Consider the following 27,492-nt stretch of genomic DNA (forward strand, 5'->3'; position numbering starts at 1 on the left):
AATGGCAGGTCAAGACCACTCAAGGTAGTAGTGCCAAAGAAGAAGAAGAATACAAGCCTTATCAAAGGTGTTTTAGGACTCTAGGAAGTAATTATTAACCGTAGTATTAACTATGCTAAATGTTGTTTCAAAATTAATAAACTCAAGGACTGCATGAGGTGAACAAGTTGAATCACATCTGAATCGTCCTTGCGTAAACATTACAGACTATTTATTAAGGTACGAGCAAGATCAAGTCACGGAGGACATATTTGGTTGGGCAAGACGAATCGAGATTATAAGGAAAAAGAAGAAAACAAATTACCCTTAGGAACCCCATTGAGCTAGATAACCGGATATCGAATCTCCGTTCGACATAGCTGATGTATATGCCAAAAGAAAAACGATGTCCATTGCAGGTCCTTTCTAAAACTCCAATTGTTTCTTTTTTTGTGGGTTTACTTTAACTTTTTACTTACCTTCCCCATTAGACATTTGTTATCTTTCAACATGTATGAGATAAACAATCAAACGGTGTGGATGTTACTGATCGATTCATTTCTTTTAACTGTATTTCAGTTTCTTTCCCTTTTTTTCGTTGTTAATGTATTGTATATCGTACATTCGAATCAATTGGATGCCTTTGCTTTTTTGGTTTTGTATAACTACTTTCTTCACTTTTAGACGCAATTAGCACATCAGTACTTGGTTGTGTTTGTTGTACTGTTTTGAGCCAAATAGTACCATTTGCCTGGGTACTGTCTAGCGGTCTCGTCGGCTCAATGTTGAATGTTCCTATTTTTCCTACGATCTTTTCATCGAGTGGCGATAATATAAATAAAATGTTCATCTTCTTTCTAAAACGTTTATAATATCTCTTACATCCCTTATCTGTTACGCCTCATGTTTTAGTGTCCTTTAGTGTGATCTTAGCGTAACATCTAGCCTTTGCGATTTGTCTCGTTTTGATGGTTGTTTTGAAATGAATCCTTTTTTTTATTTCACCTGAAAGTCCTGTTCTTTTCCACATCCCCTTAAGTTAGAGTGTTACTTGTTATGTGCAAGCTCTCGCAGAAGATTTCCGAATATTGTTTCGTATAAAATCTCTATGCAAAAATTAGAAGAAAAAACGTTGTGAGCAATTTTTGTGCCTTGTCACGAAATTGCAGTTTTTTTTTATTACCTAAAACATAGAAAGCATCATTTATGGTGTTGCTGGCATGTGTTCGAAATGATATGGCACGCGGTTCAAACTTTGAGCAGGCAGGCACGCATGAGCGTTATGCTCTCATGTATGAATATAAATCTTGAACGCCAAGCTTACGGAAAAAGTTTTCGTTCCGCAGGTCAGAGCAGGTAACGCTTCCCGTGCGTGTTGGCAGTACGTCGGGAGTAAAGCTACGAATAAAAAATAAACTTTTTTTAATGTATTGTGTTGTGCAACATACGTTGCTTTCAACTTTTTTCCCTTCTATTTGTGTTTTTTTGTTTTGCAGAAAGTGGCCGAATGTGGAATGCTATTCAAACAGGCTCCAACTCGCTCTGAAAGCTCTGAAAACTGACCCAGTGCCGGAGGTGGCAAAGCCCGAAGTTTAAACAAATTGTGCATCACACATGACTTTTTTCTGTAAGTCTTTTAATTATAAATAAGGTATACAGCAAAAAAAAAAAACTCAGATCTCAAAAACAAGTGCCGAGCATGTAGAGCGTGATCTAGAGGGTATGTGTGTGTTAATTTGAAGAATCAGAAGTTAAGCTAAATTTTAATCGGATCGGAACTCGTAGTCAACTTCTTTGGTCCTCCTGTGCAACGTGGTGGTATAATGGGCGTGATAATTAAATTCAAACTAAACACGATAAACATCCATGGCAGAATATTGTTCTCACCCGACTGCAAGCGTACGGAGAGTAATATGATTCATACAAAAAAAATTAACATGATTCATTGTGTCCGTATCATGTGTTACATTTTGAGGATTATCTTTTAAATTATACCTTTTTGTTAGTTTATGTTTGGAATGTTAACATGTGATTTTGATTTGTTTTGTTCTTCGAGCGCATTATATATGTTTTATCGATATCTATTTCTCAATGTCGATTGCTGTAATTGATTCTCTCCGTTTGTGGTCCCGTAAAATAAATTATTTTTACATGACAACGAAATTATTATTCCCCCAAAACATTTGCCAGTCGAGCAGTAGCTAAACTTGCAGTGTCTGTTCTGGACTGACGGTGCGTTCCAGTGCATTTAGCAGCTGAGTAGTGTGGAAGGAATATACGTTGCTAAAAGCTCTATTTACACATACTCGTGAAGATTGGACGTACTGTATATGAAGTACTCTTTCTTTCTCTCTCTCTCTGTGTCTCTCTTGTTCTGCTAGTGTGATAAGTTCATCATGGTAAGAAATGATTATGTTGTCTATATTTACGCACAATAATCAGCATGGTTTATGACTCACACTTTGCCTCTTCGATTGGGTTGCAATAAGTTGTATAAGTTTTTTTTTCAGAATGAATCCACTGTAATCTACAGTACAGTGGTTTGTTGCGCGTTTTGTGGAAGCGATATGCAGAATGAGAATTGTACATTTTTTAACCACATTTCGACAGTAAAATACATACAGATGTGTGTTCCGTTTTATTACATGTACACAGCATTTCGAGGGAAAGATTGTTTCCGTTAGCACGTTGTTCGTTCATTAATTAATAGCCTTTGATTCGCCTACCATCCACCATCCCTTCCTTCTATTACTTGCTAGATGCGTCAATATATTACATTACTCATTTCGAACGTCTCTCTTGGCGTTGATGTAATTAGTGTTATAATTTGTCTTTTGTGAGATTACGGGGTCGTGTTGTGTGTTGAAAGATAGTATTCAACTAAAACTTTGGCTTATGTATTTCATTCAGTATTAAATTATGGGGAGGTTCAAGATAATAATTTTAAAACTAACTAAGAGAACTAAACAAAATTGGGTTCCAAGCTGAAAACTGTCCCACTGATGATGTTGTGTTAGAATGTTGCTTGCTCTCCCATGGAGCAAAACAAAGCGAAGTGATCGCTTATTTTTGAACACACCTAACCGCATTCGTGTTTCCGGTTCGTTCGTTCTTAGCATCCAGCATTTTGTTGACATCGTAATCGCAACAACTGCCCCATTTGTCCATAATTCATGATAAGGGCTGAGAGTACGTCGCGCACGTATATGAACTGAACTTAATTTACTAGATTAATGGCAAATTGAAATTGAGTATCGTCGATTGCATGCTTGAAAATTCTGTTGCCCATAAATTAGTGGTTGCTGTTGATAATATGTTTCCATACCTGCGGTTCCACAACGCACGCAGTAGTAGTGTAGCAGTATGGAGCCTGGGCCTTTCCGGTGAGGAAATATTCGGTGGATTTTTGGTCGAGCTTCGATGGTGTACTGAAGAGCGGATGTGGCGAGATGATGTTGCTGGGGGCGGGGGGGAGGGATGGGGGCGTGCAATGGGGAAGCTCCATGTAGCGAGTTTTCAATGATTCATTGGAATGGAAAGTGGAAGATACGCAAATCATACCGCCACCACCGATAAGGCGGCACGCAGCGACGGCAGTAGGTGTGTGGTAATTAATACGATGAAAATGGAAAGTGTCCATGATTTATGGAAATGAGTGCCTGCGATCGTACTAGTATCGCTGCTGCTGCTGCTGCTCAGCAATCCCTTATCTAGCAGCCCGGCACCGTGGACGGCTGGTTGGGCGGACGGTTCCAGCTCCATATCTACTAAGCAGGGTTGGGAAAAAGGGATGAAAAAAAAAAAGAAACACACGCGAACCGTGGTGGAAAAAGTATTAATGCAACGTCAGGAAGTGAGACCGAATGATGTAATTACTGAAAGATATTTGGCGGTTTTTTGATGTGGTACAGCCCATTGAAGGTGCGTCTTGCTAGCTACCGTTTTGCTTCAAAACCATACATTTGTATGCCAAAAAATAATGTTTAAAATCAAATTCACGCTATCTGACGAAACAATGCAGCAAGCAAATCACGCAATCAAGCCCGCACTGGACTGGACTGTTTTAACTTATTGAAGGAACCAGAATTATAAATTTGCCGGAACAACACACTGGGGTGGGGTTGGGTTTTATGAATGTAAACGACAGCATTCCCATAAAAGCAAAATTTTCATAAACGCGAGCTCTCCTGTCCGCGCGGGCAGCAACGGAAGGTGTTGTTTTCCGCTCTGCCCCTCTTTTTTGTTACTCGCCGCCATCCCTTGCCAATGTTTGGCAAGCGATGGTTCGCTTTTGGTAATGATTTGAATGAACAGGTAAAATTTATTCTCTCTAGTGCAATCACGCCAGCGCAAAAAGGAATCGAAATAATGAGATTCTCTAATTTCTTGCCGGAAAAGTTTCAAACTACCGCCCCCGTTCCTCCTGTGCTGTGCCACACTCATAGTGTCCTGGTGAAGCTGCTGGTGCCTGCCAGGGACTTACCTTCCGAACGAGTGGAGAAGTGAAATATACTCGACAGCTTGTTCCAGCCGTGATCGTTTCGCGCCTGCACCCGCGCCTCGTAGTTGCTGGCCGGTTTGAGATTCTTCAGCTGGAAGCTCATCCGGTGCCGAATTGTGGTGGGCTGGTGGTACGTAGCGTACGGTGGTGCCATGTTGAAGAAATGATTGGGCGCACCGTAATCATTCATCTCCGGTATGACAACGTTTTCCCACTGGTCGCCACCGTGGGCACTGACGCTGCCACTGAATGGGCTGTTGTACAGGTGACTGTTGGCCGCCGCCGCCGCCGCCGCCCGATCGCTGTAGATGTGATTGTCAAGGGGTTTTTCGTGGTGCAAAAGGTGCATGCCTTTCGAGGCAAGCCGGAAAAATAGACGGTACTCGCGGATGGGCGAGTAGCTCTGCACGGTCCAGGAAATGTTGTACTGATCTCGATAGCTGCTCAGCGTGGGCTGTAAGAGGACGTTGAACTCTCTCATGAAATATTGCTCTTAACCGAATGGACAACATGACGCACGGCAGAAAACAAGGCAAAGGTTTTTTGGACCGTTACTAACATGTTTGTAAGAACTTTGATACTTTTTTGCTTTTCGTCCACCTTTGCTTTGGATTTGCACGTGGTTGTCTCTATCGAGTATGATTGTTGTTCGGAATCAACGAATTTAATCACATTTAACGTTGCATGCAAGGAACTACACCGTCGTTTAGCATAAAGAAATGGATAAAATTCAGTGTGATACTTACCGAGTCAAAGTAACATAGCGTCGGTAACCCGCTAAGGGATAGTGTGCCTCGGTCCTTGCCAAGCGCATTCGATGCCTGGCAGGTGTAGTTGCCGATGTCAGAGTATGTGACATTTCGAATGACGAGACTGTACTTGTTTCCACGGTTCTGTGTGTGTGTGTGTGTGTGTGTGTGAAGAGAAAATCATTAAAAGGTAAGAATGATTAAAAATTAGCGTAATTGCAACATCTGCAAAAATGAGCGCAGCGTGAAAGAAGGGATTTTGAAAGTCGCAATTTAAGCTCACTGCTTAATTACTGACTTCGCATAGTATGGATTAAGCATATTTAGCATAGTACGGAAACTTAATGGACATCTGCTGATTTCAAAAGGTGTGTTGAGCTGTTTACCGCTTTTCTCTTTTCATCAAGTTCATTTACCAATTTGCTTCAGGTAAAATTGTATCAACATTTAACGCAAAGAAAACCCACTTCGGGCTCGTGCTCGCTCGATACTTTAAGGATCACGATTTCAAAAACGATGTAGTTACGGGTAACATACATTTCACTCATCAAACAACCATCTTTCGCATCAAGTGAAATGATGGTAAAGAACAACCACGCGGAGAAGGTCTTGAACTCTACACTTTGCGGCTGCAGCTCCCACTGATGGGCAAACACGGCCATTTCACAGCACGAGAAGCGATAGAACAACATGACGTTCTTGACGGGGTTGTGTGCGCTATCATGCTATCTTTATACCTCGGCACGACGCTTGTACGCCAACCCGGCAGTGACAAATCCGTCTGCCGGTCCGTCCGTCCGTCCGCCCCGTTTTTTGATGCTTTTGCTCGCTTGCAGCTCATGCAGGAAAATGGTGGTTTCAATTTCTCTGTTTCAAAATGAATTATTATAATAAAACCCCTCCACACTCATTTGTCGCATGTGTCTTAACGTTTCTTCCTTGGGTCGCAACTTGTCCCTGGCAATGACTCCTCGCATGCTGTCGAGTAAATTAAATTGAAAGTTTTAATTTACTTGGCGACACATGGGGGAAGCGCGCTACCACATAACTTATGTGAGTGACTAAAATCCGGCCTGTCAGCAAGAAAAGGGGGGAGGGGGGGGGGGGGGTTTGGTGATTTTTGTAGGGGGTATTGTTACTGGATCTTTAGCCAAAACGCCAATGAGCTTTGATGGTGATGGAGTTGTAAAATTTGTATGAACACAGTGTAACATATGTTACGCTTTGAACGTTTAAGCTACAGCTGGAGGATAGTGAAATTCATTCCCTTAGACTTTTAATTTTTAATTTGAAATCAATATGTGCTTTGGTTTAAATACAGTAAATGAAAATATAAGTCCTGATCATCATGCTCGAGTGTGAACAAAAGCTCTCTAAATCGTGTAATCGGTATGGTGGTTTTCACATGGGCTTTCCGCTAGACAGCGCAGATAGCTAAAAAACGCAATCTTTTACGCTAACCTCCACATTACGGTTCACAGAGCCAAACGGAAACTTGATTTATATAAAAAAAAAATCCGTCAGCCCAAAGCTACGGAAAAGTTGTCTTATGGTTTTATTTGCGGAATTTTGAGCACTTTTGAAGGGTTCTTTTGATGAATGGTTATGATTGTGCTTGATCTTATAAGTATAATAACAATTTCAATTATTTGTTTACAACAGGCTGCTTTTTGGATAATTCTTCTTGCTATAAAAGCTATCATTCCTCTGTAGGTTGATGTTGGCCGTACGCCCAGGTCTGCGGACTTGAATATTTTGTGTATGCATTTTTGTTATGCATAGAATTGCATGTTTCATTCGACATTCTATCAATCATTTTAAGAGCCGAATGAGGTCTCAGAGACTTACAGAGTTTATAGATAGACGATAAAAAATCTACAACTATGAAGACTGGGAAGAAGAATATCAAGAAACGGCTGAACGGATCCAACGGGCTTAAACTATTTCGTGTTTTTTGAACAAAAACATTATTTAAGCTGTTGGTATTGTATCCAAATTTCATTATTAGCCATAAGTTAAAAAACATCGGTTATAGCTGCAATTGCTTTTGCTACGTTAGTTATACATCTGTGAACCGAAATCATCAATTTGACAGCTAGCGTTGTCGCGATTCAACGAAGACAAAATCTTTTGGCGAATGTTTGACTTCTCTAACACAAAGCATCAATGCCGATCTACGCGATATGTGATTAGACAAGTTTTGTTTTAAAGCTTGACAGTTAGAATGTCGTAATCAGCATTATAATATGTATAACTTCATTTGCTTATGTTATGCATTGCATTATGCATTTAAAGTTTTGTTTTAGAACGATGCTACTTGCAAGAAACAGTACAATACACATAATATCCCTTGAGTTGTGTTGAAAATAAACATCTAATTTGCCTGGTATTCAGTTTCTTGTTCTTTTTTGGCACTATAACCTCGAAAGGTTTCGGCCAGCCATATTTGGATTTCTGTGACTTTATTTTACCCGGAGCGCAGTCTGGATGGGATTTGAACCCCGGTCCTTCCGTGTGAAGACCGGTTCCACTGTCACGTGAACTCGGAGTCATGTTGTCAGAGAAATATCAAACGAGATTTTCATCAAAATATTTCACAACTATTACAATTTGTGTTTGACGTTGTCACTTTCATTTCAAGTAGGGAATTATGAAATGGTTACCAAACTGGACGTTGGTCGTCGTCATTTTCATTCCACCCAGTTAGTTGGTCAATTTTGTGTTTCCACTTGTTTTTTTTTTGGCTTTGTGTTTGGCTTGTTCAAAGTGGCACACCCCGCACAAAGTAATTAAAGTGAAATTTCAAAACGTACCCTACCGCTGCAATCAAACAATGTTTCAATTACCAATGGAATTACAACCTGCATTCGCAAGTGAGCAAGGTAACACGTTCGTGTGTCATTCGGGGGCAGGGTAACAATTTGCAAAGTTTTCTTCCATTGTTGATACGTGAATAAAGTTGTTAATTTAAAGTTCTAAATTGTTACAGTGAACTTTATCGTGGTCGCCCAAACATACATTCAGCAGCCAATCGACGCGTGCAAAATTTCATTTTCATCCGTGCTCATATTCATCTTCCGGTGAATAGCAACATCAGGACATTAGTTGCTCTATTTTCTCCAACTCTGCGAACGTAAGAGTTCTCGGTAACCATTCTTACAATGTTACGTTTGCATGCCGTTTTGCTACATGAATATCTTGTTGGAACGCACCTGTTGTGAGAACTGTTCTGTAATGCCGAGCTGAGTTGTATCCTGGTACCAGACAACGCTCGGCGTAGGCTCGCCATGTACGATGCACACCAGCTGAGCTTCGTGGCCGATTCCGCTGTGCACGATCGGCTGTTCGACTTCAATTTCTGGAGGATCTGCAACGATAATAAATCTATCATGGTGAATCTGAAGTGCCAAAAATATTACATCTGTGTTGAGAAAGGTCCTTTTTTCCCTGTTCTTGTGAAATGGCGCAACCGTGGAATTTATTCGTACAAAGCCTAACAATTTAAAAGACAGGAAATTTGACAAAAAATTCCATTCAGTGCTAAACTGTGCGCCTGTGTCCTAACTGTGTCCTAAATTTGAAATTGTCTAATGAGTGTGCCACCATTGTGCCGCAGTAGCAGTGGGTTCTATTGGGTTTAATTGCATTTTGCCTTGCTTTTCTCGTGCAATTGCGACTCCCGCCATTGCCATCGCTCAGCACACATTTTCATGTGTGTGTGTGTGGTAAAGCACTGCGTAGATGAGGTCCCGGAAACGAAGTTTTGAGATTGTTTCGTTCCGAGAGATGAATTTGCATTCAGGCATCCAGTGCATGGCACATGCGAGAGGTGTACTGCTGGTGCGTTGATACACGTAAACTTTTCTAGCAATGTTCAGTTATCCCGTACAAAAGGGCTCATGTTGTCTGCATACCAGTCGCATAGAAAGTATGGGATGAGCTGATATGCAAAGGGAAATCGGATACCGAGACGACAGATGACGGCCAGCAGTCGAGCTGGACTTGGGCGATAAATGGACATACACTGAATAAGTAATGGGACATACAGCTTGCAATTCGGAACTCTCATTTCGTTCGATCCGACATCGACGCAGTGTCGTAGCATGGTTGCAACGCTGTTGTACTGGGTCAGGCTTCGGGGTGGATTTCCGTGGAAGAAATACCTTGAGAGTTATCAAATTAAGAGGAAAAGTGTAAATCACACAAGAATAGTTCAGTCTATCTTTTGTTAAATGGCACATCTTAACTACGCGCCAGATTTTGGTTTCGACCCGAGTGCCTAAAGGTACGTGGCAGTAGATAAAACACGTTGTTCGGTTGCACAATACTAATTCATTGTAAGCTTGTATCTCTGCTAATACTTACACAACACATTCACGAAAACCTCTCGAGTGTCAGCTTGACCGACCCGATTATCTGCAGTGCATTTGTAGTGACCACTGCTATGTCGGTTAGCGTGCAGTATGTCGAGCACATTGCCTGTTTTATTGGCCTCCCCGTTTGGCATCACGTTGTTCTGGAAATAAATGATAAGTGTGTGAAAAAAGGATGTATAATACATTAGTGGCATATTTGAACTTAAAGATTGCTATTAAGGGTGGAAAGATATTTAAAAGAATCGAGAAAGATTTAATAGAACATCGCTAGTTCATCTCGAAAACGTTTGCAATTTTATCAAAAAGTGTTCATTAATCTTATCACATTTTTCTTTAAATATGCCATCAGGCACAATGACTTTCCAACCATTTTCTTTTTCGTCGTTTCTATCTACTGTTACGAAGGACCGATCCGGATGAGATTTGATACTACAATCTCCCCGAATGTACTAGTTCTCGAGCTAGAACGGCCGATGTGTTGGACAGCTTTAACAAGCGTGTGGTACATTTAAATTAAAATATATGCCGAATGGTATAAGGGCAACATGCTCCATTCATTTAATGGTCATTGTAGCATGAATGGATGAATTCGTCCGCGTGCTATTCCATTGTTGTTTGGAAACCCTTCTGCCGAAGAAATATTATACCTTTCTTGACCAAACGATTTTGGGGGCCGGATTGCCGGATGCCCGACACTCCATGCGTATGGGTGCGCCTTTGTGAATGTCCATTTTGTTGGCCGGTGAAATGTAGTCAATTTTCGGAGGTACCAATATCTCCAGCGTGTGTACTATCTCTTTCGGTTCCATCGAACCGATCTGACAGATGTAGTCACCGGCGTCCGAGTTGCGCACGTCTCGAATTTCTAGGTTGTATCCGGTTGACAGCGCACCGTGCGGATCAGTATGGGCCTGAACCGGCATCAATCGAATCCTTGGGTTGACCGTTACCTTGACATTGCCAGCAGTTAGCACGGCAATGTCACGCTTCCATGCTAGGACATACTGGCTAGAGTTTTCTAGAGAGGAAAACGATTGATAAGAATTGTGTAGTGATAAGTCAATTTTAGCTTGTGCTATATGCTATATGTCTTTTGTGTTGGTTTACCTGTCTCATTAATTTTACATGGTAATACTACGGTGGAACCAATCGCTATGCTATACTTTTGTCCGAGTGTCAGGAACCCGGGCGAATATCTATCTTCCTCTAGAAAGTTACTATCTGGAAAGTGTCCACTTGGAATGGCAAATGAATCTGAAATGAAAGTAAAGCAAATAAAGTTATATTAACATTATTAACATTGAATCCTTGGCGGGAAATAGACTGGATGTTGCAAGATATACTGTGTCTACGATTTACGTACTGAAGTCACTAAGCACAGATTGGCGTTGATTGACTTATCATATACATCAATTTGGGTATCATCAACACAATCATTGCTATACTATTGTTTAATATAATGCTCTAGGGTCGTACCAAAAACCATGTAAATAATTTTCTCTAACTTTTGAACAGTTCGTTGAACACAGTATGATTGTTTTCGCTTTACTGCATAATTGAAGCAGTCATCTGCTCACATATTCTTTAACCTATTTCTGTCTAGTGCATGCCCCAACATATAGCACATTTGGGCCTTCTTCATCTCTTCATACATGACAATTGCGGCACGTGGCACAAATTTAAGTGTACATTCAACTCCAGAATATACACACCTACGTTCTGACGTAAATGACGCTAGACGTAGGTTTTACTCGAACTTGTCAGAAAGATGTTTGCGTCGATCAGCATGAAATAGATACATTTCCTCTTCCTCGGCTTTTGCCATCGTCGTAGTAAGTACGCAGTTTTTCATCATTACGAAAATGTGAAAATAATGACTGTTCACTGTCTGTCGGAAGTTAGTTTATCTACACGCACACTCGTATACGCTCGAAAGATTAAATTTCCAATCAAACTAGAAACCATAATATGTTATCGAATGTTGGAGCTTTTTTGATCGATGGAAACTTTGTGTTGCCGGTTTTTTGTTAGCTGATTCGTTTTTAGTATGTCCGTAAACGTTTTTTTTTACACTTTCAGTGTTATTTTTCTGAAGATATTTTCTGCTGGCTTTCACTGAATGATAATGTTGCAAAAAATATATTACATATTTTACTTCAAAATTAATGTGAATCAAAAGCCGTTACATTACATTTATTTGAACTTCAGTTTGGTTGTCCAATACAATGTACTGAGCAATTAATTCGTTATGCCAAGTACAACGATTTTTTTTACGTAATATGCTGTGTTCTTAAAATTAGTTGTAACTCTGCCTCTCTCTCTCTCTCTCTCTCTCTCTCTCTCTCTCTCGTTCCTTTTCTCTCTTCTCTCTCTCTCTCTCTCTTCTTGGCCTAAAGACCTGTTAGGTCATGCCTGCCAGTTCTGTCTTACTAGACTTCATGAGACCACGTCAGTCAGTCCTCGCTACGAGGGAACAGTCCGGGTGAGGTTTGAACACCGGTACTGTCGTATGAAGACTGGCACTGTCGTCACATCTACCACCTTTCTGTATTCAACTATTAATCGATTAAACCTTATTTGCAATGATTTTTAAATTATTTTTACCGTTCATCTTGCACTTCGTTCTATTAAACTTATTTATGTTATCCTGAGTTTTCATTTATCAATAAATTGAAATTTTGCAAATCCATCCAGTTAATTAAAACAAAGTTTCTTCTTCTTCTTCCTTGGCACTACAACATTGAAAGGTCTCGACCTGCCATTTCTGGCTTTCTGTGACTTGATTTTACCCGTAGCAAAGTAGTCAGCTCTGCCTACGGACAGGCGGGTCTGGATGGGATTTGAACCTGCCGTGTGAAGACCGACGTCGCTGTCGCCTCGGCCATCGGACCGCCCCAAATTTAAAATAAAGTTTAAATTATCAAAATTTGTTGCTTAAAACTTGCGTTTAAAATGACGTAGCTGATATTCAGAAGTGTTAAACATGTTTCACAGCTTCTGCACTTTATTTTCTTAGAATCGTGCTATCTTCCTGCGCCGCACCATACAATTCAGTTTTCAATTTAAAAGCTTTCACCATTAAAGCTACGCAAATGAGATTAAAATAAATCACCTCGTTCATGTTGTTTCTCGTCGGGAAATAACGCTTTCTTAACTGGGCGAAAGTAGTACAGCGCACACAAAAGTGGCCAAGTTCATGAACCTTTGCTGGTACATCCCCATAAGCCGGTAGAGAATTGACCAAAACTGATGTTTGTTGATTGTGCGAGAAACAAGAGTAAGGCGAAATGAAGCATCACGTTTACTGCAAGGATATCTTAGAGAAAAAGGCATTGCAACAAATGCTTATTGTTGTGATAACTTTCTGGGTCATTGTTATTTAGTCTTGAAACATTTTGATAACAATGTCAACGAATCGAACCGTTATCAATTTTTTTAAGATTTAGCATAAGTCCATTCTACTTATCATATAACCCTTAAAAGTGCAACTGTTTTTCAGCTTGTTAAATGATTTATTCTAAATCTTCAATCGAAAATAGTGGTAACAAACAGAAAAACTAATTTTAAATGAAGCGCAGTAGTAACACTTTATGGGAAGCGTTCCATCTGTGTTAACATTAGTGTTTTTGTATTCCCCTTGTTCACCACAACCAACCCTGATGTACGGCTGATTATCTAACACAAAACAACTTATTGGGCTGGCTTTTACGTCAAACTCGCATCGCGTGTCTCAAATTTACCGTCCACAAAATAGGGCTACTTATATTTCCATCATCTAAAAAATTATGTAAATTATGCAAATGGTTTTCTCCTATCAAGCATTTTGATTGAAATCAGACCATCCTCATCGTCTCCTGTCTGCTGTAATCCTGATTTTATCGAGGCCTTAAAGGAGAATAACAAAAAAACCGGAAAGCTAGTCGACCGGAATATTATGTTTAGGAAGCGCGTACTAAACGCCGATAGCTCATATAGTGTTCATTTTGTTTGAAGAGTGATAATGTTATTCCTACTAACGTTTAGCATATTAAACACATATTTTCAAAATGTGTGATATAAAATGTTAAACACACACACACTTTCTCTCTCTGGCCTTGTTGCAGGTCTTTTGTGTTGTTTGTTCTCTCTTTGAATAATTTATCTAAATTGGCTGCAATAACAGGACACTGGTAGGATGGAAAACGTAAGACGTCTGATAGTAAGGGAAAGTAAGAAAATTAAACTCGCCATTTGGAGCAGCAGCGCGCTAGCAGTTGGTTTGAGTTAACTTTTACTCAATTTTTAGATCTCACACTAATGGCAGGCGAAATGCTGATAGCGAGCGAGGTCGCATGAAGCCATGATGCCACACCGAATCAAAAGGCAACATCGTCGTAGCTTTCCTGCCCCTGGTGCTGGCTGCATATCGTCACAATCCAGAGGACGTGTCAATGAGTCCTAGCGCAGCACAGCAGGCACCACAGCTTTTTCGACCATTCTCATAAAATACACTTAAAAAGCTCCATCCTCCTTTTGGGGCCGGGGCACAGGATCCATAATGTTAGATTATGTCGTAAAGTGTGGTATGTAGTATTTGTATAAAAAGATAGCAAAGTATCAAGGGCGTATAGAGGACATACACACACACACACTGGGGACAGTTAAAGACGCGTTTCACGTTGTGAGTGAGCGTGGGCTCTGCTGCTTTCACTCACTGCACACGCAGGTGCATGGCTCATTCAACAAGGCTGTCCGTTGGCTTTTGTTTGAGCCCACCGAATGACTCAATCGTGATGGAAGACAGTACGAAAACACACCGTGCATGCTAATATACTTTACAGCGTGGAACATCGATGGGATAGGGCGCAAATATTTCACCTCTTTTCGTGCACAAACAAAAAAACTGGACCCCAAAAATGTGAGCCAACACAAAAAATTCAAGCCTTTTGAAACCTCTGAAGAGTGCGTGGAGCCTGTGTGTGTTGTATATTCGATGCCATTATGGTTTGAATTTTCATTTTTATAACAAACAAAAGTAAAACACATTTTCGGTCAAACCCATTTCCATCCAACATGCCCTCACTTTACGGCAAAAGTCAAAGTCTTTAAACAACACCTTTCGAAAAAGGAAAAATAGTATAAATAAATAGTTGATTGTGTCTTATCGGAATCAGTCCCCCAATAAGGGCCCGCTTCTGGCACACCGGCGACAAATCGCCACTTTGGCTTTCATTATTTCGCGCTTCGCGATTGAAAATATAATCTGCGAACTTAACGAGAGGTTTTTTCCTCGAGACACAAGGCTTTACCTACCAATGGGAGAAAGATTTATTGTTGAAAGGGATTTAATAGCCGGTCGGTCGGTCGGTATTGGGTACTTAGCGAATGACGTCGGCTGCGGAAGCGTTTTCACCTTTTTATTTTTAATGTTACGGACGCTACTTAAAATAAGCCATTAATTGAAAGCTGAGAAAAGCCTGTCCGCCGGGAGAATTCCATCCTCTACCGATGGCACGACAATTTTGTCAGCGTAACAGGCACATCCATTAACGAATCGGGCAGCGGCGAGTTGTCCTGCGCTATATTTATCAGAGGACGCAACGGAAGCCTTGCCTTGGATGCTGCTGCTGCTGCTGCTACGTAGTAGCAATATGTATCAAAATGTAGCGAATAAAGTTAGAACGTTCAATTCGGTTAGGTTAGAGGAGGCGATACATTCATACATACCGTCCGTCCCGTACCGAATAGTGCAAGAGCCGCGGCAGAAAATACAATTTATCCAAACAAAATGGAGCATACAAGATGAGATATTGACATATGAGATTTTCAACACTGTTCTTAATTATTCGCTGAAACCAATTCCAAACGGGGTCGATTAAATTTTTGAGCTGTCGTCGCTCTTCCCTTCCGGCACGCTAGTGCGAGTGGCGATCGTATTGTTACAAAAGGTGTAGTCACCATCTGCCCTTTATCTTTGACCGACCCTTCTTCCTGTTCGCACGGCGCTGGCTAGGGTGGCTCGGGCTCGATGCGAGAATTTAATTTCATGGGAATGAATTTCCAATTATGGGATTTCCAACCAAATGGAAAGCACATTCTTAATATCGGCTTAAGATGCATCCGGCCACCTCGCGTAATAAATTTCAGACATATCTATTAGGCAATGCGGCTCAAATTTGACAGTTATTGTGCAATACGGATCCCATAATGGAGGACGCATTAAATTGAATTAGTCATTGGTTTCGTTTTTCAATTGATTAAATGGAGTGTTCCAGTTAGGGATGTGGAAAGATAATGATATGAATTTGTATATTTGAATCATTACACTAAGTGTAGTTTTGTATTTCTATTTTCAGTTTCCATTGTTTTTGCGTAAAAAGGGAAAAACCGGACCACACATTTGAAATATAAATTATGGTGTATTATGTATTTAAACAAATTTAAATTTCTATTGTAACTCAACAGTTGCATCTCTCCAGAAGAATTATGGATGCAAATCGCGTTTAATTCTTTACCACAGCCGCTTCTCGTAATACTTTGCACAAATATCATCTACTTTTGTATGCAAAGGTTTAGAGACGGATTATGAAAATTTTATGATAATCATTAGTTCAAACAATTGCGAGATTTGCGTGTACAGGTTTACATTTGCTGCAACCCGACCCGTTTCTTTGCGATTGATGTAGTAATGTTAACATGCGTTGGATGCAAGCGGCCAAAGTTCACAAACTCAGGATGTGTTACCAGAGGTGTCCGTCCCTAACGGAACGGGCGACAGATGACGGGCGGACTTCAAGTAGTCATTTTCTCCTCCTGAACTGAAGGGATGGATGAGCGTAAATGCAATAGCCCCGGGCCTGCCCGGAGTCTTATTAAACGGTCCTTTGAAACGAGGGTTCTCGACGCATCCGGGATCTCTTGATTGTTTGAACAAAGTCCCGCTCTCACTCTCTATCTCGCTCGGCGTGTGTGTGTGCATTGGGTAGCAGTGCAGTTGATGATGAGTTGGTACAATGTTATAACGGCTCGGAAGGTAGGACGTTGCTTACTTAGCGGTTTCAATAAAACTCAACCAGATAGGGAAATATGAAGCGTCCTATGTCGCTTTCACAAAAGCGGACCCTCGATTCCATTAGAAATGTTGAACCAGGAGGAAATTAAGACGGTGTAAGCAAACAGAGACTACGTAAATTGCGGTTAGCACGAGGAAGTATTAATACGAGTGACTTTTAAAGGCATATAATGGGTTTGGTCGTTGGGCACACATACACACACAAAGGTTTAAATTGAAGAAGGAATCGGAATCGGATTGGCATTAGCTCTATATTCGGTTCACTTAACTTGTTGTTTGAAAAAAAGACTTAATGTTAGGCTTAAAACAAGCTCATATTATTCACCTTAGTTTCTAAAGCATGGCACTTCAACCAAACTTTAACAACAACTTTTAGTTTTAGTTTTCTTCTAGAACGGGTTCTCCGAAGAAAATATTGGCCATACACAGAACACAAATTATAAGCCGGAGGGAAAACTTTCTTCGTTCTGACTCATTGTTTGACGTGTCAGGCGGAAGAAAAACGGCATACAACACACCTAGCGGCGCTACCTTGGCTTCGATAACCTTTCCCTATTGTTCGGCCAGCTGCAGTAGGAAGCACAGTCGCCCAGCATATTGGGTAACATATTGGTTTATATCGGTTAATTACCATCCGTTCCAAGGGCGACGCATTGTTGCGGCTAGGACGACGCATAAAAGGTCAACGACTCACGTCGAAGAGGAAACCAGGCATCGAACTCAGGAAGGGCTCATTTGTACTGCCACATTTAACCTATCAATGTGAACAATCCAACGTGACAACGCCTCGGTTTGAATGCGCCATGGCGGTGCTATTAAAGTGTGCCGCCACAGGACGACGTGCAGCCGGCGAATGATTTACAACGTGTATCCATTTCGTATCCTAATGGCAATGCAAGAGAGGTACTTCACTGAACCGTGACCAAACAGGCAATCGTAGAATGGTAATGTTTCGTTTCGCCACAGAAAAGCTGCTGGGGTATGCTATGCTTTTTTCCTCTACGCCACGTTTGCAATGTAATGAAATAATTAATTCGAAAAATGGTCTAATGATTAGGGCAGGATTTTTTTTTTTATGGGAAGATTGCAGTGAGTGTCGTTTATGGCTCTGTTTTGTGCATAATTTCACTATTTTATGAGTAATTACATGTGCTTTTTCTGATTAACAAACCTTAAAATTTTTGTAATTGAAAAAAACATTGAAAAAGTACATTAAGTTAAAATTTCAAATGTTCGCGACAAGTAGCACACATCCACACCAGCAGAGCAATGCTGAAAACAAATTCTAGCGCTTTAAAAAAAAAGATTACCGATGCTTATGCGGGCTTAAATTAACAATGCCTATTCAGAAGGTTCATGGTCTACGGTCCCGTCTTTGGCGGTCGTGTTAGTGAAGCGTCTAATTAAAATTTATTTACGTAAATCATTTATGTCCCATCAATAGATAGCACCAGCTCCATCTCGTGCCTGACGCGCTCATGGAAGATGAAACAAACGGCGCGTGTTTCGCTGTGTTCATGGCAAGGAATGACAAAGTTTCGTCGGCTCAAGAATACTGTGTAGCCTTTCTCAAAATTCAGCTGCACATTATACTTCAGTATGAAATGAAGAAACTGAAACATTTCCAGCCGAACAATGCCGTTCGAACAGCAACAGAAAAAGTTGATACACTTCCACCCGCATTCACGGAGGCCGTGGCGCGCTGGCACACAATGACACACACAAACACACAGAAGGCACGGCAGATATGAATGGTTGGCTTAATTAGTGTTTCGCATTTGTGACGGGCGTAGCAATAAAAATGGATAAGATGTAGATTTATTTTAATTGATGCTAGTAAACTTTCCTTGCGCGCACTGCACTGGCAGAACGCTTCCTGACATCTGGTGCATTTAATATAAACGATTGATGTTGCCGATGATTGTGTGTGTGAAAAGAGTTAAGTTAATCTCTAGAGTTGATCTTGATTTTCATGCAAAACATGCAGGGCCACTAGTGAATTTGAAATGAAACGATTTAAACGAGTTCTTAGATGAAATTACTCTTTCATTCGTTTTTTTAAAGCTTTCTTTATTAATACTGAAGCAAGTTACCCAGTCCGTTTGATAGTACACGGAATTGAGGTAATTGGAGCTGTTGAAATATTTATACTTCACCATAAAAATAGCATACACACACACAACAGTACGCAATTCTCCAAACAGCCATTCTCCTACCCACCGGACAGACGTAGTGCGAAAAGGGAAATTGGTGTCCATCCTTGAAAAATTGTTACACAATTGTAAAAAAATAAATAACGCAAAATGAGACTATCCCTTTTCGCCCAGAACATGCTCCTACTCGTATTTTGTATGCCCTAGAGAGATTGCAACCGGCACACTCCATTTATATGGTTGCAATTGCGTCCATTCTTCACGTGAAAGTTGACCATGTTGAACACATGTAATGGTCACATCTGGACTAAAGAACCTTATAAATAGGATTATTTTCGTTCGATGTGTGCGTATGAATGTGGCTGTTGCTGTATTTTTTCTTGCTTCTCTCACTCACTGTAGCTTATATGATAAATCCTGGTTTTGTGGAAACGGAATTCAATAAAATATTTGGTTTCTGTTGTATTGCTTGCTATTGAACCTTGAGAGTTGAGGTTGAACTTTTGTCATCGATTTCGTAGAGTACAAAATAGACTCTTCAATTTTCATAAAACATACTTATTTGACTACATAAATCATGTGAAGCTAAACAAGCACGTAAAAAGAATATCAACATTTTTCTATACCTTTGCCTAGTAGCATGTAAACGAGCGGAACCACCATATGAAAGCTATAAATTACCTGTGGTTGTTGATGATATATCTAGAGAGAGAGAGAGAGAGAGGGTTGGCTGGTGCCGTCCGTTTTTCTAACCTAATGCTATAAAAATGACCAACGTTTGTTCAGCACTGATGTTAGATTTTATTTTTTTCCTGGGCAGAACAACCATTCCGATATTCCCGCGGGAGTGATTTCAGCGAGGAATCAAACATCCCCGAACAAAACTGAGGAAACATAATCGCGTTCAACATCCAGAAGTAATGATGATCATTTCTAAATTGTATGTGTCATGGGAATCTTCCCATCGACAAATAAGGGTTAGCAGTAGCAGCGGGGATTTAAAAGTATTCTCTCATTAAAACTGTAATATAATGCATAGTTATTTATGATGTGATGTTGACTAATGGTACAGAAAATATATTTTGATGGACAAACTTCTGGCTATCTATTAGTTTGAATATTATACTAGGAGTTCTTAACATTTGTTTGATAAGTCCAATTTTTAATATAAAGAGTTATCAAGGTAGAAGCTTGAAGGATTTATTGGATGTTTCCATTTTTTATAACAAACAACGATTAATAGTAACAACAGTAACATTAAAAGAATCAAGCAACTAATAATAGTTTTATAAATATATAACTAATGAAAAGGGCTAAAGTCTGAATAGATGCCCTCCCCCACTCACGGGCACTCATTTTTGGAGCTGAGTTACGCAAAGGGGTATCTTTTTCAGACGTTTTACTATAATTATTTATTTATTTATCATTATAAATTATTGTTACAACCATTTTTCAGACTTAAGCCAATGGGTTAGCCTGTAGTTTATGCATAACACATGTCACAAGCAGAAGCATTTTAACGACAAGATCTCTTTTACGGTTTCTTGCTTTGTGATGTTTGACAGCACACTACAGCTCAGCCATGGTCCTGGATAGAGATGGGCAATCCGGGTCGGAATTCCTATTCCGATCCGATCCCACATACAATTGAGTCCGATCCGATCCGACAGAATGATTCCGACCAGTTCCGGACTCATTTTGATTCTGGACTTTTTTTTGATTCCGGATTCGTTTTAATTCCGGATTGGTTTTGATTCCGGATTCGTTGTTGATTCCGGATTTAATAATGGACTCCGGATACCTGTTTCAGTTGCAAATCTATCTCAAAAAAATTGTTCCGCTTTCGGTGTCGCAATTGTTATCATCGCCATTATGGTTTTTGCAACCGTTAATCTTTTCTCATCTTATGGGACGGTCCGGGAGGCGATAATAGCGTCAGTCTTCACACGGCTGGACTGGGGAAAAAATCCCATCCAGACCCATTACCCAATCGTATTCAACTCTTGACGGTGAATCAAAGTTGCTTACTCCCCTTACTCCCCGCTTGCTTCCTTTCACAGTGTTGTCCGCGAGTAAGCGGGGTGTTTTTGACTGCTGTTTTGTTTATGAACAAGTTATATAAATGACAAAATGTTCTTTGCTATTTTTTGTTATCGCATCGGAGTGCTCTGGCCAGATCCAATGCGGCAAATGGTCGGATCCGCCCATCCCTAGTCCTGGCGGTTGTTGACTCATGTGCCAAACATTATGGTGTCTAATAAAGTCATTGCTATTAAGACCACGTTGGACGAATGATAAAAAATGAACGTTAATTTCCAATGATCTTCCACTGTAGCCTGAATCCCTCGGAGATAGCTGTCTTAAATATGTTTTAATTAATATAAATTGAATCAATTGCCCTTGTCAAGCACTATCTCTCAGAGCTACCAAAGTGCAAAATGTGGCAAAAACAATGGTCTTTTGAGACGGTAGCAATTCATTGCAAAAATTCAGAAAGTAAACTTTGGTTTGCATCGAAAATATGTATCCTAAAAATCAGAAATATTTTCTTCAAAATTTCATAGTGCATATTCATGCACTTTTTATACGATCAGGTTCCCTACAGGGTTTGAGTTGAGCCGCGCCGTGTTGAGTTGAGCTCGATTTTTTGTTAGAGTTTTGTATTTTTAAAGACAAAAAACGAATTTTTGATCGATCGCATTTAATTTGAACATCTGTCACAGCTGATGCTATCAGCGGGCTGATGAAATTAAATGCTCAAAAATCGATCAAAAATCCGTTACTTGCATCTAATGTAGTCGCAGTCACAGCTAAAACGGGAACCCCTGTATGTACCACAAGATTAAGACTCGCATTACACATTACAATGCATGCTCACAATACCCTGCTTCCATTTGTTACCCTTAATATACCAATATTACGATCGGTGAAATATTGTGCTCTGCCCATCGGTTATTGATCGTCTGAATATCTGAAGACATGCCGACACATACGTGCGAAATTTTCCCACCATTGTGATATCCCGTTTTCCCATGACGAAAATGTGTCGAACATTGAGGTGCATGTGTGTATGCTAACTCGCTTTTTCATCACCACTGCACCAAACCTCAAACCCCCCATAAAAAAAGGAAGAAAGGAAAGTAATCGGTTAGAGGTCTACAGCAGTTACATTCGATGCTGAAATTCTAGCTGAAACAGTTGCGTGTCAAATCTGAAAGATCAGCAAATCGGTCGCATAGCTTTATCTATATCCATCGCCGCCCAACCTAGACGAGCCAACCTGATCCCCGAACGAACGACTGAAAATTCTCATGTTGCCAAGCTGTAGATGGCTAAGAATTCGGTATCGGTTACACCTTTTCCGCTGATTGCTTTACAAAAGGGACCTTTCTTACGCAGTCCCATGAGATTTTCTTTTTTTTTCGGTTGCCTATGAGCTAACATCAATAAGTTTCGTTATAAGAAAGCTTGTAGCTCTCGAAATTTGACCGAAATATTTGGTGTGTGTGTGTGTGTGTGTGTGTGTGTGTGAGAGACAGTGGCAACAAAAAAAAACAAGCAAAACGAAAATACAATCACGTACAACCCCGGATTCGGTAATGTTGGATGCTGTTTTCTTTTTTGCTTCCAGAATGATGGTTGTCCTTTTTTGTCGGCCGATACCTTTCTTCCTTTTTAGCAACGGATGTCATTCAAAGGCGACAGCGAGAGCGACAAAAACCCCAAGAAAAAAAAAACACCGTGTTGTTCTCTTTAAAGTTCTTTATAGAGCTTATTGAATTCAATCCTCGCACATTGTATCAAGTCTAGTGGCTAGCTAGGGCAACCATGAGACGAAGGTCGGTAGGAACATGTACGTGGTAGCAACATCAGCAGCAGCAGCACCCACAGATTACCGGCTTTGAGCGAGTGAAGCAGCGAACACAAAGTTATAAAATGGCAAAGTGACAAAATTGATAGCGTGGCAAATCAGTGAGAAAAAGGTTGTGATTTTTGTATCCCCAACGACGGCCAAGACGACGACGACGGTGGCTCTATTCTTTTCCATCGGTACGAAATGTTGGAGGAACGGAACGCTCCGAAATCCGGCGCACGAAATTATGATTAATGTGTTTCGGCAAACGATTATCTCTCAAGTGCTTTGATCCTGCTGGTAAGAAGTACAATTTCGAAAGTAAAGTTTCGTAATTGGTTCTATTAAAGCGATTGAATTCTACCCAATGCTGCCAATATAAGATGATAAGAACAAAGGAAACCCATGTTCGAGCGTAACTGTGACACACTTCTGATGGGTATGTGCTTTGCCGTAGCGGAAGTTGAACAACGGACGGGAATCGGTTTATTTGTTGGTAGATTTAAAAATCACGCAAATGGAAGAGATGTATTGGGAAATGGTCTTTCACACGACAGGACCGGTAACAACTCTCATACAGACTGGAAAGACTTTCCTATTTCTTCTTCCTATTTTTCAACTCAACTCATGTTTCAACTCATTATATTTCAAAAGGCATCAATAATTTCAACAGCATGCCCCGCAGTATCAAAGAGGAAACGATCCTACCGGCCCTATGAGGGATCATGTGCTGGTTATATTAATAATAGTAATAGGTAAAATATGTAAGGACAATGTGGAAGGACAATGGAGGAGCCGCTACAATGATGAGCTCCACGAGCTGTACGATGATCTCACCATCGTGCAGCAAATTAGACTCACCAGGCTCCGGTGGGCTGGTCACGTCATGAGAATGACACCGGACGACCCAGCCCGTAAAGTCCTTTAAGGCCGTCCACACGGACCGAGGAGGCGTGGTAGGCCCACATTGAGATGGAGTGATGGCGTAGAAAATTCGTATTGTCTCGATGTCGTGTAAGCCTTGACTAAAGGTGTTACACTAATCTGAGAAATGGTCTGTTCTATTGTTTGTATAAACTGTGAAGAAGATTTTAATCCGTTAACACCATCACTTTTGGTGATGATGATGAGGTTTTTTTTGTTACGTTTTCTCAAAAATAATAATAAAATTAGAAATAAATTAAAAAAGAATCAAAATGAGTCTTCATAGCCTCGAAAAACGCACACGATGCATGAACTTCGGGTTAAACTAAATACAGACAAGGGTTTGGTAGGAGGTGACCCCTAGCCTGAGGTGCTTGTTGGTCTGGGTTTAACAAACAATTAATATGGTTATTAAACACATGAAATAATCATTTAAATATCTTCAGGAAAATTTCGACCATCTCGAGCGCATCAGGGGGTTAGGGAGGGATCATCATCACCATTATCAATAGTTGGTCCTGTGTACTGGGAGGCGGTCTGGATAGGATTTGATCCCTGATTTGATTTGATAGTTCTAAATAAATTCACTATATAGAGGGCGGCCCGGCTTTCACACGGCAGGACTGGGGATCAAATCCCATCCACACCGTCTGCCCATAGTGAAAACTTTCTATCCAACTCCACGTAGTATCATTAAGTTTAGTTGCCATAAATGACAGTCATGGCTTGACGTGACCTTAAGAGGTCGTTACGTTAAAAAGAAGAAAAGGAACTATATGCTCAGAATCATGTTCTAGGATCCTGCTAACAGGTCGTTATGCCAAAAGTAAGAAGAATGTTGTTTGTAAGATCTCTTATCTGGATCAATAATTAAAACGATTATAGGATAATATATTTCACACAAACAGTAAGCTTTCCTTTCAGAAACCTATTTGCTATTTCGTGAAGTAAATACCAAATGTAGAAACCCGTTGCTTTTTCTGTGTGCCAAGCGCCACGGGCGGTTCCAGACACAAAGAGGACAACGAAGGAGCATCTTTGATTGCTCCATTATGGAGTTGCAGGGTGCCAAACTGGGTCGATATAAATAATGGTATGAATGAAACATGAACATAAATGTTTTGAAGTACACTTATAATGGTGAGAATTGTTTTGTACGTTTGTAACGATTTTATAAACAAAAATTGAACAAATACTAGAGATATGTTTTAAACTCTATCCTGCAAAAAATTTTCGCCTAAAGCTTCACACCATTAACATCCTAATGCGCGTCAGCTCTCTTACCTTTCACTAAAGACAGCGTGGCAGCAGTGAAAATCATAGCTGTTGCCATTGTGTTGAGTTGTTTCCTTCCGGGGTTTGTAACGGTATCCATATAAATCCAAATGTCAGACCGGATTGGTGGTCGGGAGCGATGTGTGACACACGGAGATTTTGGCGCAAAGCTTTAATTTAAATCACACTTCCTTTGCACGACGTTCACTCACAGCTGTTATTATTTTGTTTAATGGACTTTTTTCACTTTTCATGAATTTTTATCCACTTTTAAATGTTGCAATCATCTGCGTGATACTGTAAAACAAAACATTAATTCATTCGTAGAAACAGGATTTTTTAGAATCTGACCGCTCTAATTGAGATATTAGTTATGAAGTGGTAAACTGTCGCTCGCTTTGTTTTCACCTCGCTGGAAAGAGTTACATACACCCGAAGAAACATTTCTTATTCCAATAATTAAAATGAAACCCCTTTTTCCTCATTAGCTTATGTTATGTTTGACTTGAATTTTACACAACACAGATGCACATTCACAAACTAATCTATTTTTTTATTTTTTATTTATTTCTAGTTAGACGGCTTCAAGCCCATCTAATCGATAAATTTTATTACTTATTTAGCAACATTGGTACCACGTTAAAACATTTCATGGCGGTATCACAACGCACTGTTAAATCCTTTCTGCTATCCTCCAATCTGCTGTGAGGCTTACGGAAATGAACAACTTGGTGGGAAGTGATTGATCTGCACGTAGCTGCCGCACTCATCCAATTCTTGGCCACAATTTGACACGAATCGTTTTTTTTTCTGCGTTTCAAGGATTATGTTAATCGTAGCCTTTTCTAAAAGCACGCACCAAACGTTCACTGTTTCACAACTGCTTTGTGAATTTTACTAATTGCGATAAACATTCTTTTTTCACTGATTTTATTGCACAAAAAATTTACGATAAATTTTAAATGACCTTTTGACAACACGAATCACGTTGCGCACTTGGCGGCTTTCGCTTTCGTACACACTTTTATGCTCGGTTCGTCATGTTTTTCCGGTTCACAGACATATTGCTTCGAGCTGCGACAGAATGCGACTGAACAACCGGCAGCCGGTAACGTTCTCGTGAAACTGGAAAATCAGAGCGTGTTTGTGGATGGTTGTCCTGTGAAAATTGCAGGGGTTTGCCGATTAAAGTTCTGGATGAACTGAATGTTGGGTACAATTGAGCTTGGTGACTTTTTCGTAGCCGTTTGGTGTTTGTTGACCGTTGTATCTATCTATCTCTAGATGCTAAACTGTATTTTTTATCACTTTTTAAAGTTTTTCTGGTGCAGTTAAAGCAACTTCATTAAAATTGCGAATTTTCGTCTTCAGCTGTCCGAGAGTGGATAATTGTTAATTGATAATTGAGTGGATTTCTGCTTTTGAAAATAAATCTTTTCATCGAAATGGATCACGCTAAATTGATCTCCTCTCATACCCTTGTTGGGCGAGTTGTAAGGCATGTCGTGCCGTTTGTCCAGCATCAAAAAGCGTTTAGTCATCGTACTAAAAAAATACGCGCAGAAGATCTATTCAAGATAAAGATGTACCAAACAGTTGGCTGGTTGGTTTGTTTAATTCTAGGGACTTTCAGGCGTTTGACTTCATTTATCTCTTCTTTGATTGGCAATGGTTTGAGATTATTAAACTAACTCCACAGAAACAGTAAAATAGGAGAGTGAATTTGTCAATTAGGTATTTGGGTATACTTTCCGAATGCTCGATAGAACTCATAGGTCTAAGCTAGAGTCAGTGTCCATACATTAGATATGGTTAGATATGGTACTCTTTCTCCAGTACCACGATTTAGCAAAAAGTCTTGCAGAATAAAAAAACACATCTTACCACTTAACAAATATTTATACAAAATTAAGCTTCTTTATGCATTTTAATTCTAATAATAACTATTCACCCGATTCCCTGGGAACGATACAGATTTTTTCTTAATTCACTCGCAAACCCTGCAACGCAATCAGCAGTTACCGAAGGCTGCCGAAGAATGAACACTCCCTTCGTAAATCGTCCGAAGTTCATGTTCGAGCATGAATGAACAACATAAGATCGGAATGCTTGACAACATATTTACAAAAAGCGTGACAACAGCGTGTTGTGTATTCTCGTATAACAAAAAAAAATGTAATGTATTATTTACTTGCTAAAATCTAACCGACTTTAGTTTCGCGCCCCTGTTTTGGGTAGGAACGGGTCGTTGTTATAAGTAAATGTTGATTTTTTATAATAATATAAACAATTAAGCGAAAGGAAAGGTTGCTATAGAAATTAGTATTGAACTATGCACCTTTATGTTATATGTGTTTAACTATTACTATTACAACATTATTTTAATACAATCAGTACTTATTATACTGTTACTGGAATTACCACGTGTAAAATTCTCCAATAAAAAAAAAATGTGTCACTACTTGCTTTGTGCGTGTTATCATGTAATTAATCAACCAAGGTAAATGTGTCCCATATCGAATTGGCTATTAGTATCAACGCTTTACTGTGGAAAGATAACACACATCGCCCGCTATGTTACGCTTTCCTGCGAAACATAACTTGTTGGGGGATAAATTCGTGACACGATGG

The 27,492-nt window shown here is 40.0% G+C and overlaps 1 protein-coding gene across 2 annotated transcripts; it reads right to left on the reverse strand.

Moving 5' to 3' along the window:
- Nucleotides 1–522: 522 nt before the first annotated feature.
- Nucleotides 523–25,986, reverse strand: LOC118507374 (neural cell adhesion molecule 2-like). Of its 2 annotated transcripts, none has more exons than XM_036045816.1 (9): nucleotides 25,829–25,986; nucleotides 24,871–25,158; nucleotides 10,713–10,859; nucleotides 10,253–10,623; nucleotides 9,595–9,745; nucleotides 8,442–8,596; nucleotides 5,227–5,373; nucleotides 4,463–4,934; nucleotides 523–3,746 (listed from the first exon to the last, which is right to left on the reverse strand). In XM_036045816.1, exons 2-9 carry the CDS (start codon nucleotides 24,959–24,961, stop codon nucleotides 3,535–3,537), a joined length of 1,746 nt encoding a protein of 581 aa, XP_035901709.1. In that variant the 5' UTR covers nucleotides 24,962–25,158; nucleotides 25,829–25,986; the 3' UTR covers nucleotides 523–3,534. The 2 variants fall into 2 exon arrangements, with proteins under 2 accessions (XP_035901709.1, XP_035901710.1); XM_036045817.1 differs by having other exon boundaries at nucleotides 523–3,743; nucleotides 25,829–25,985.
- Between the last annotated feature and the right edge of the window lie 1,506 nt (nucleotides 25,987–27,492).

Source organism: Anopheles stephensi, chromosome 2, assembly GCF_013141755.1.
Source record: "Anopheles stephensi strain Indian chromosome 2, UCI_ANSTEP_V1.0, whole genome shotgun sequence".
Classification (NCBI taxonomy): domain Eukaryota; kingdom Metazoa; phylum Arthropoda; class Insecta; order Diptera; family Culicidae; genus Anopheles; species Anopheles stephensi.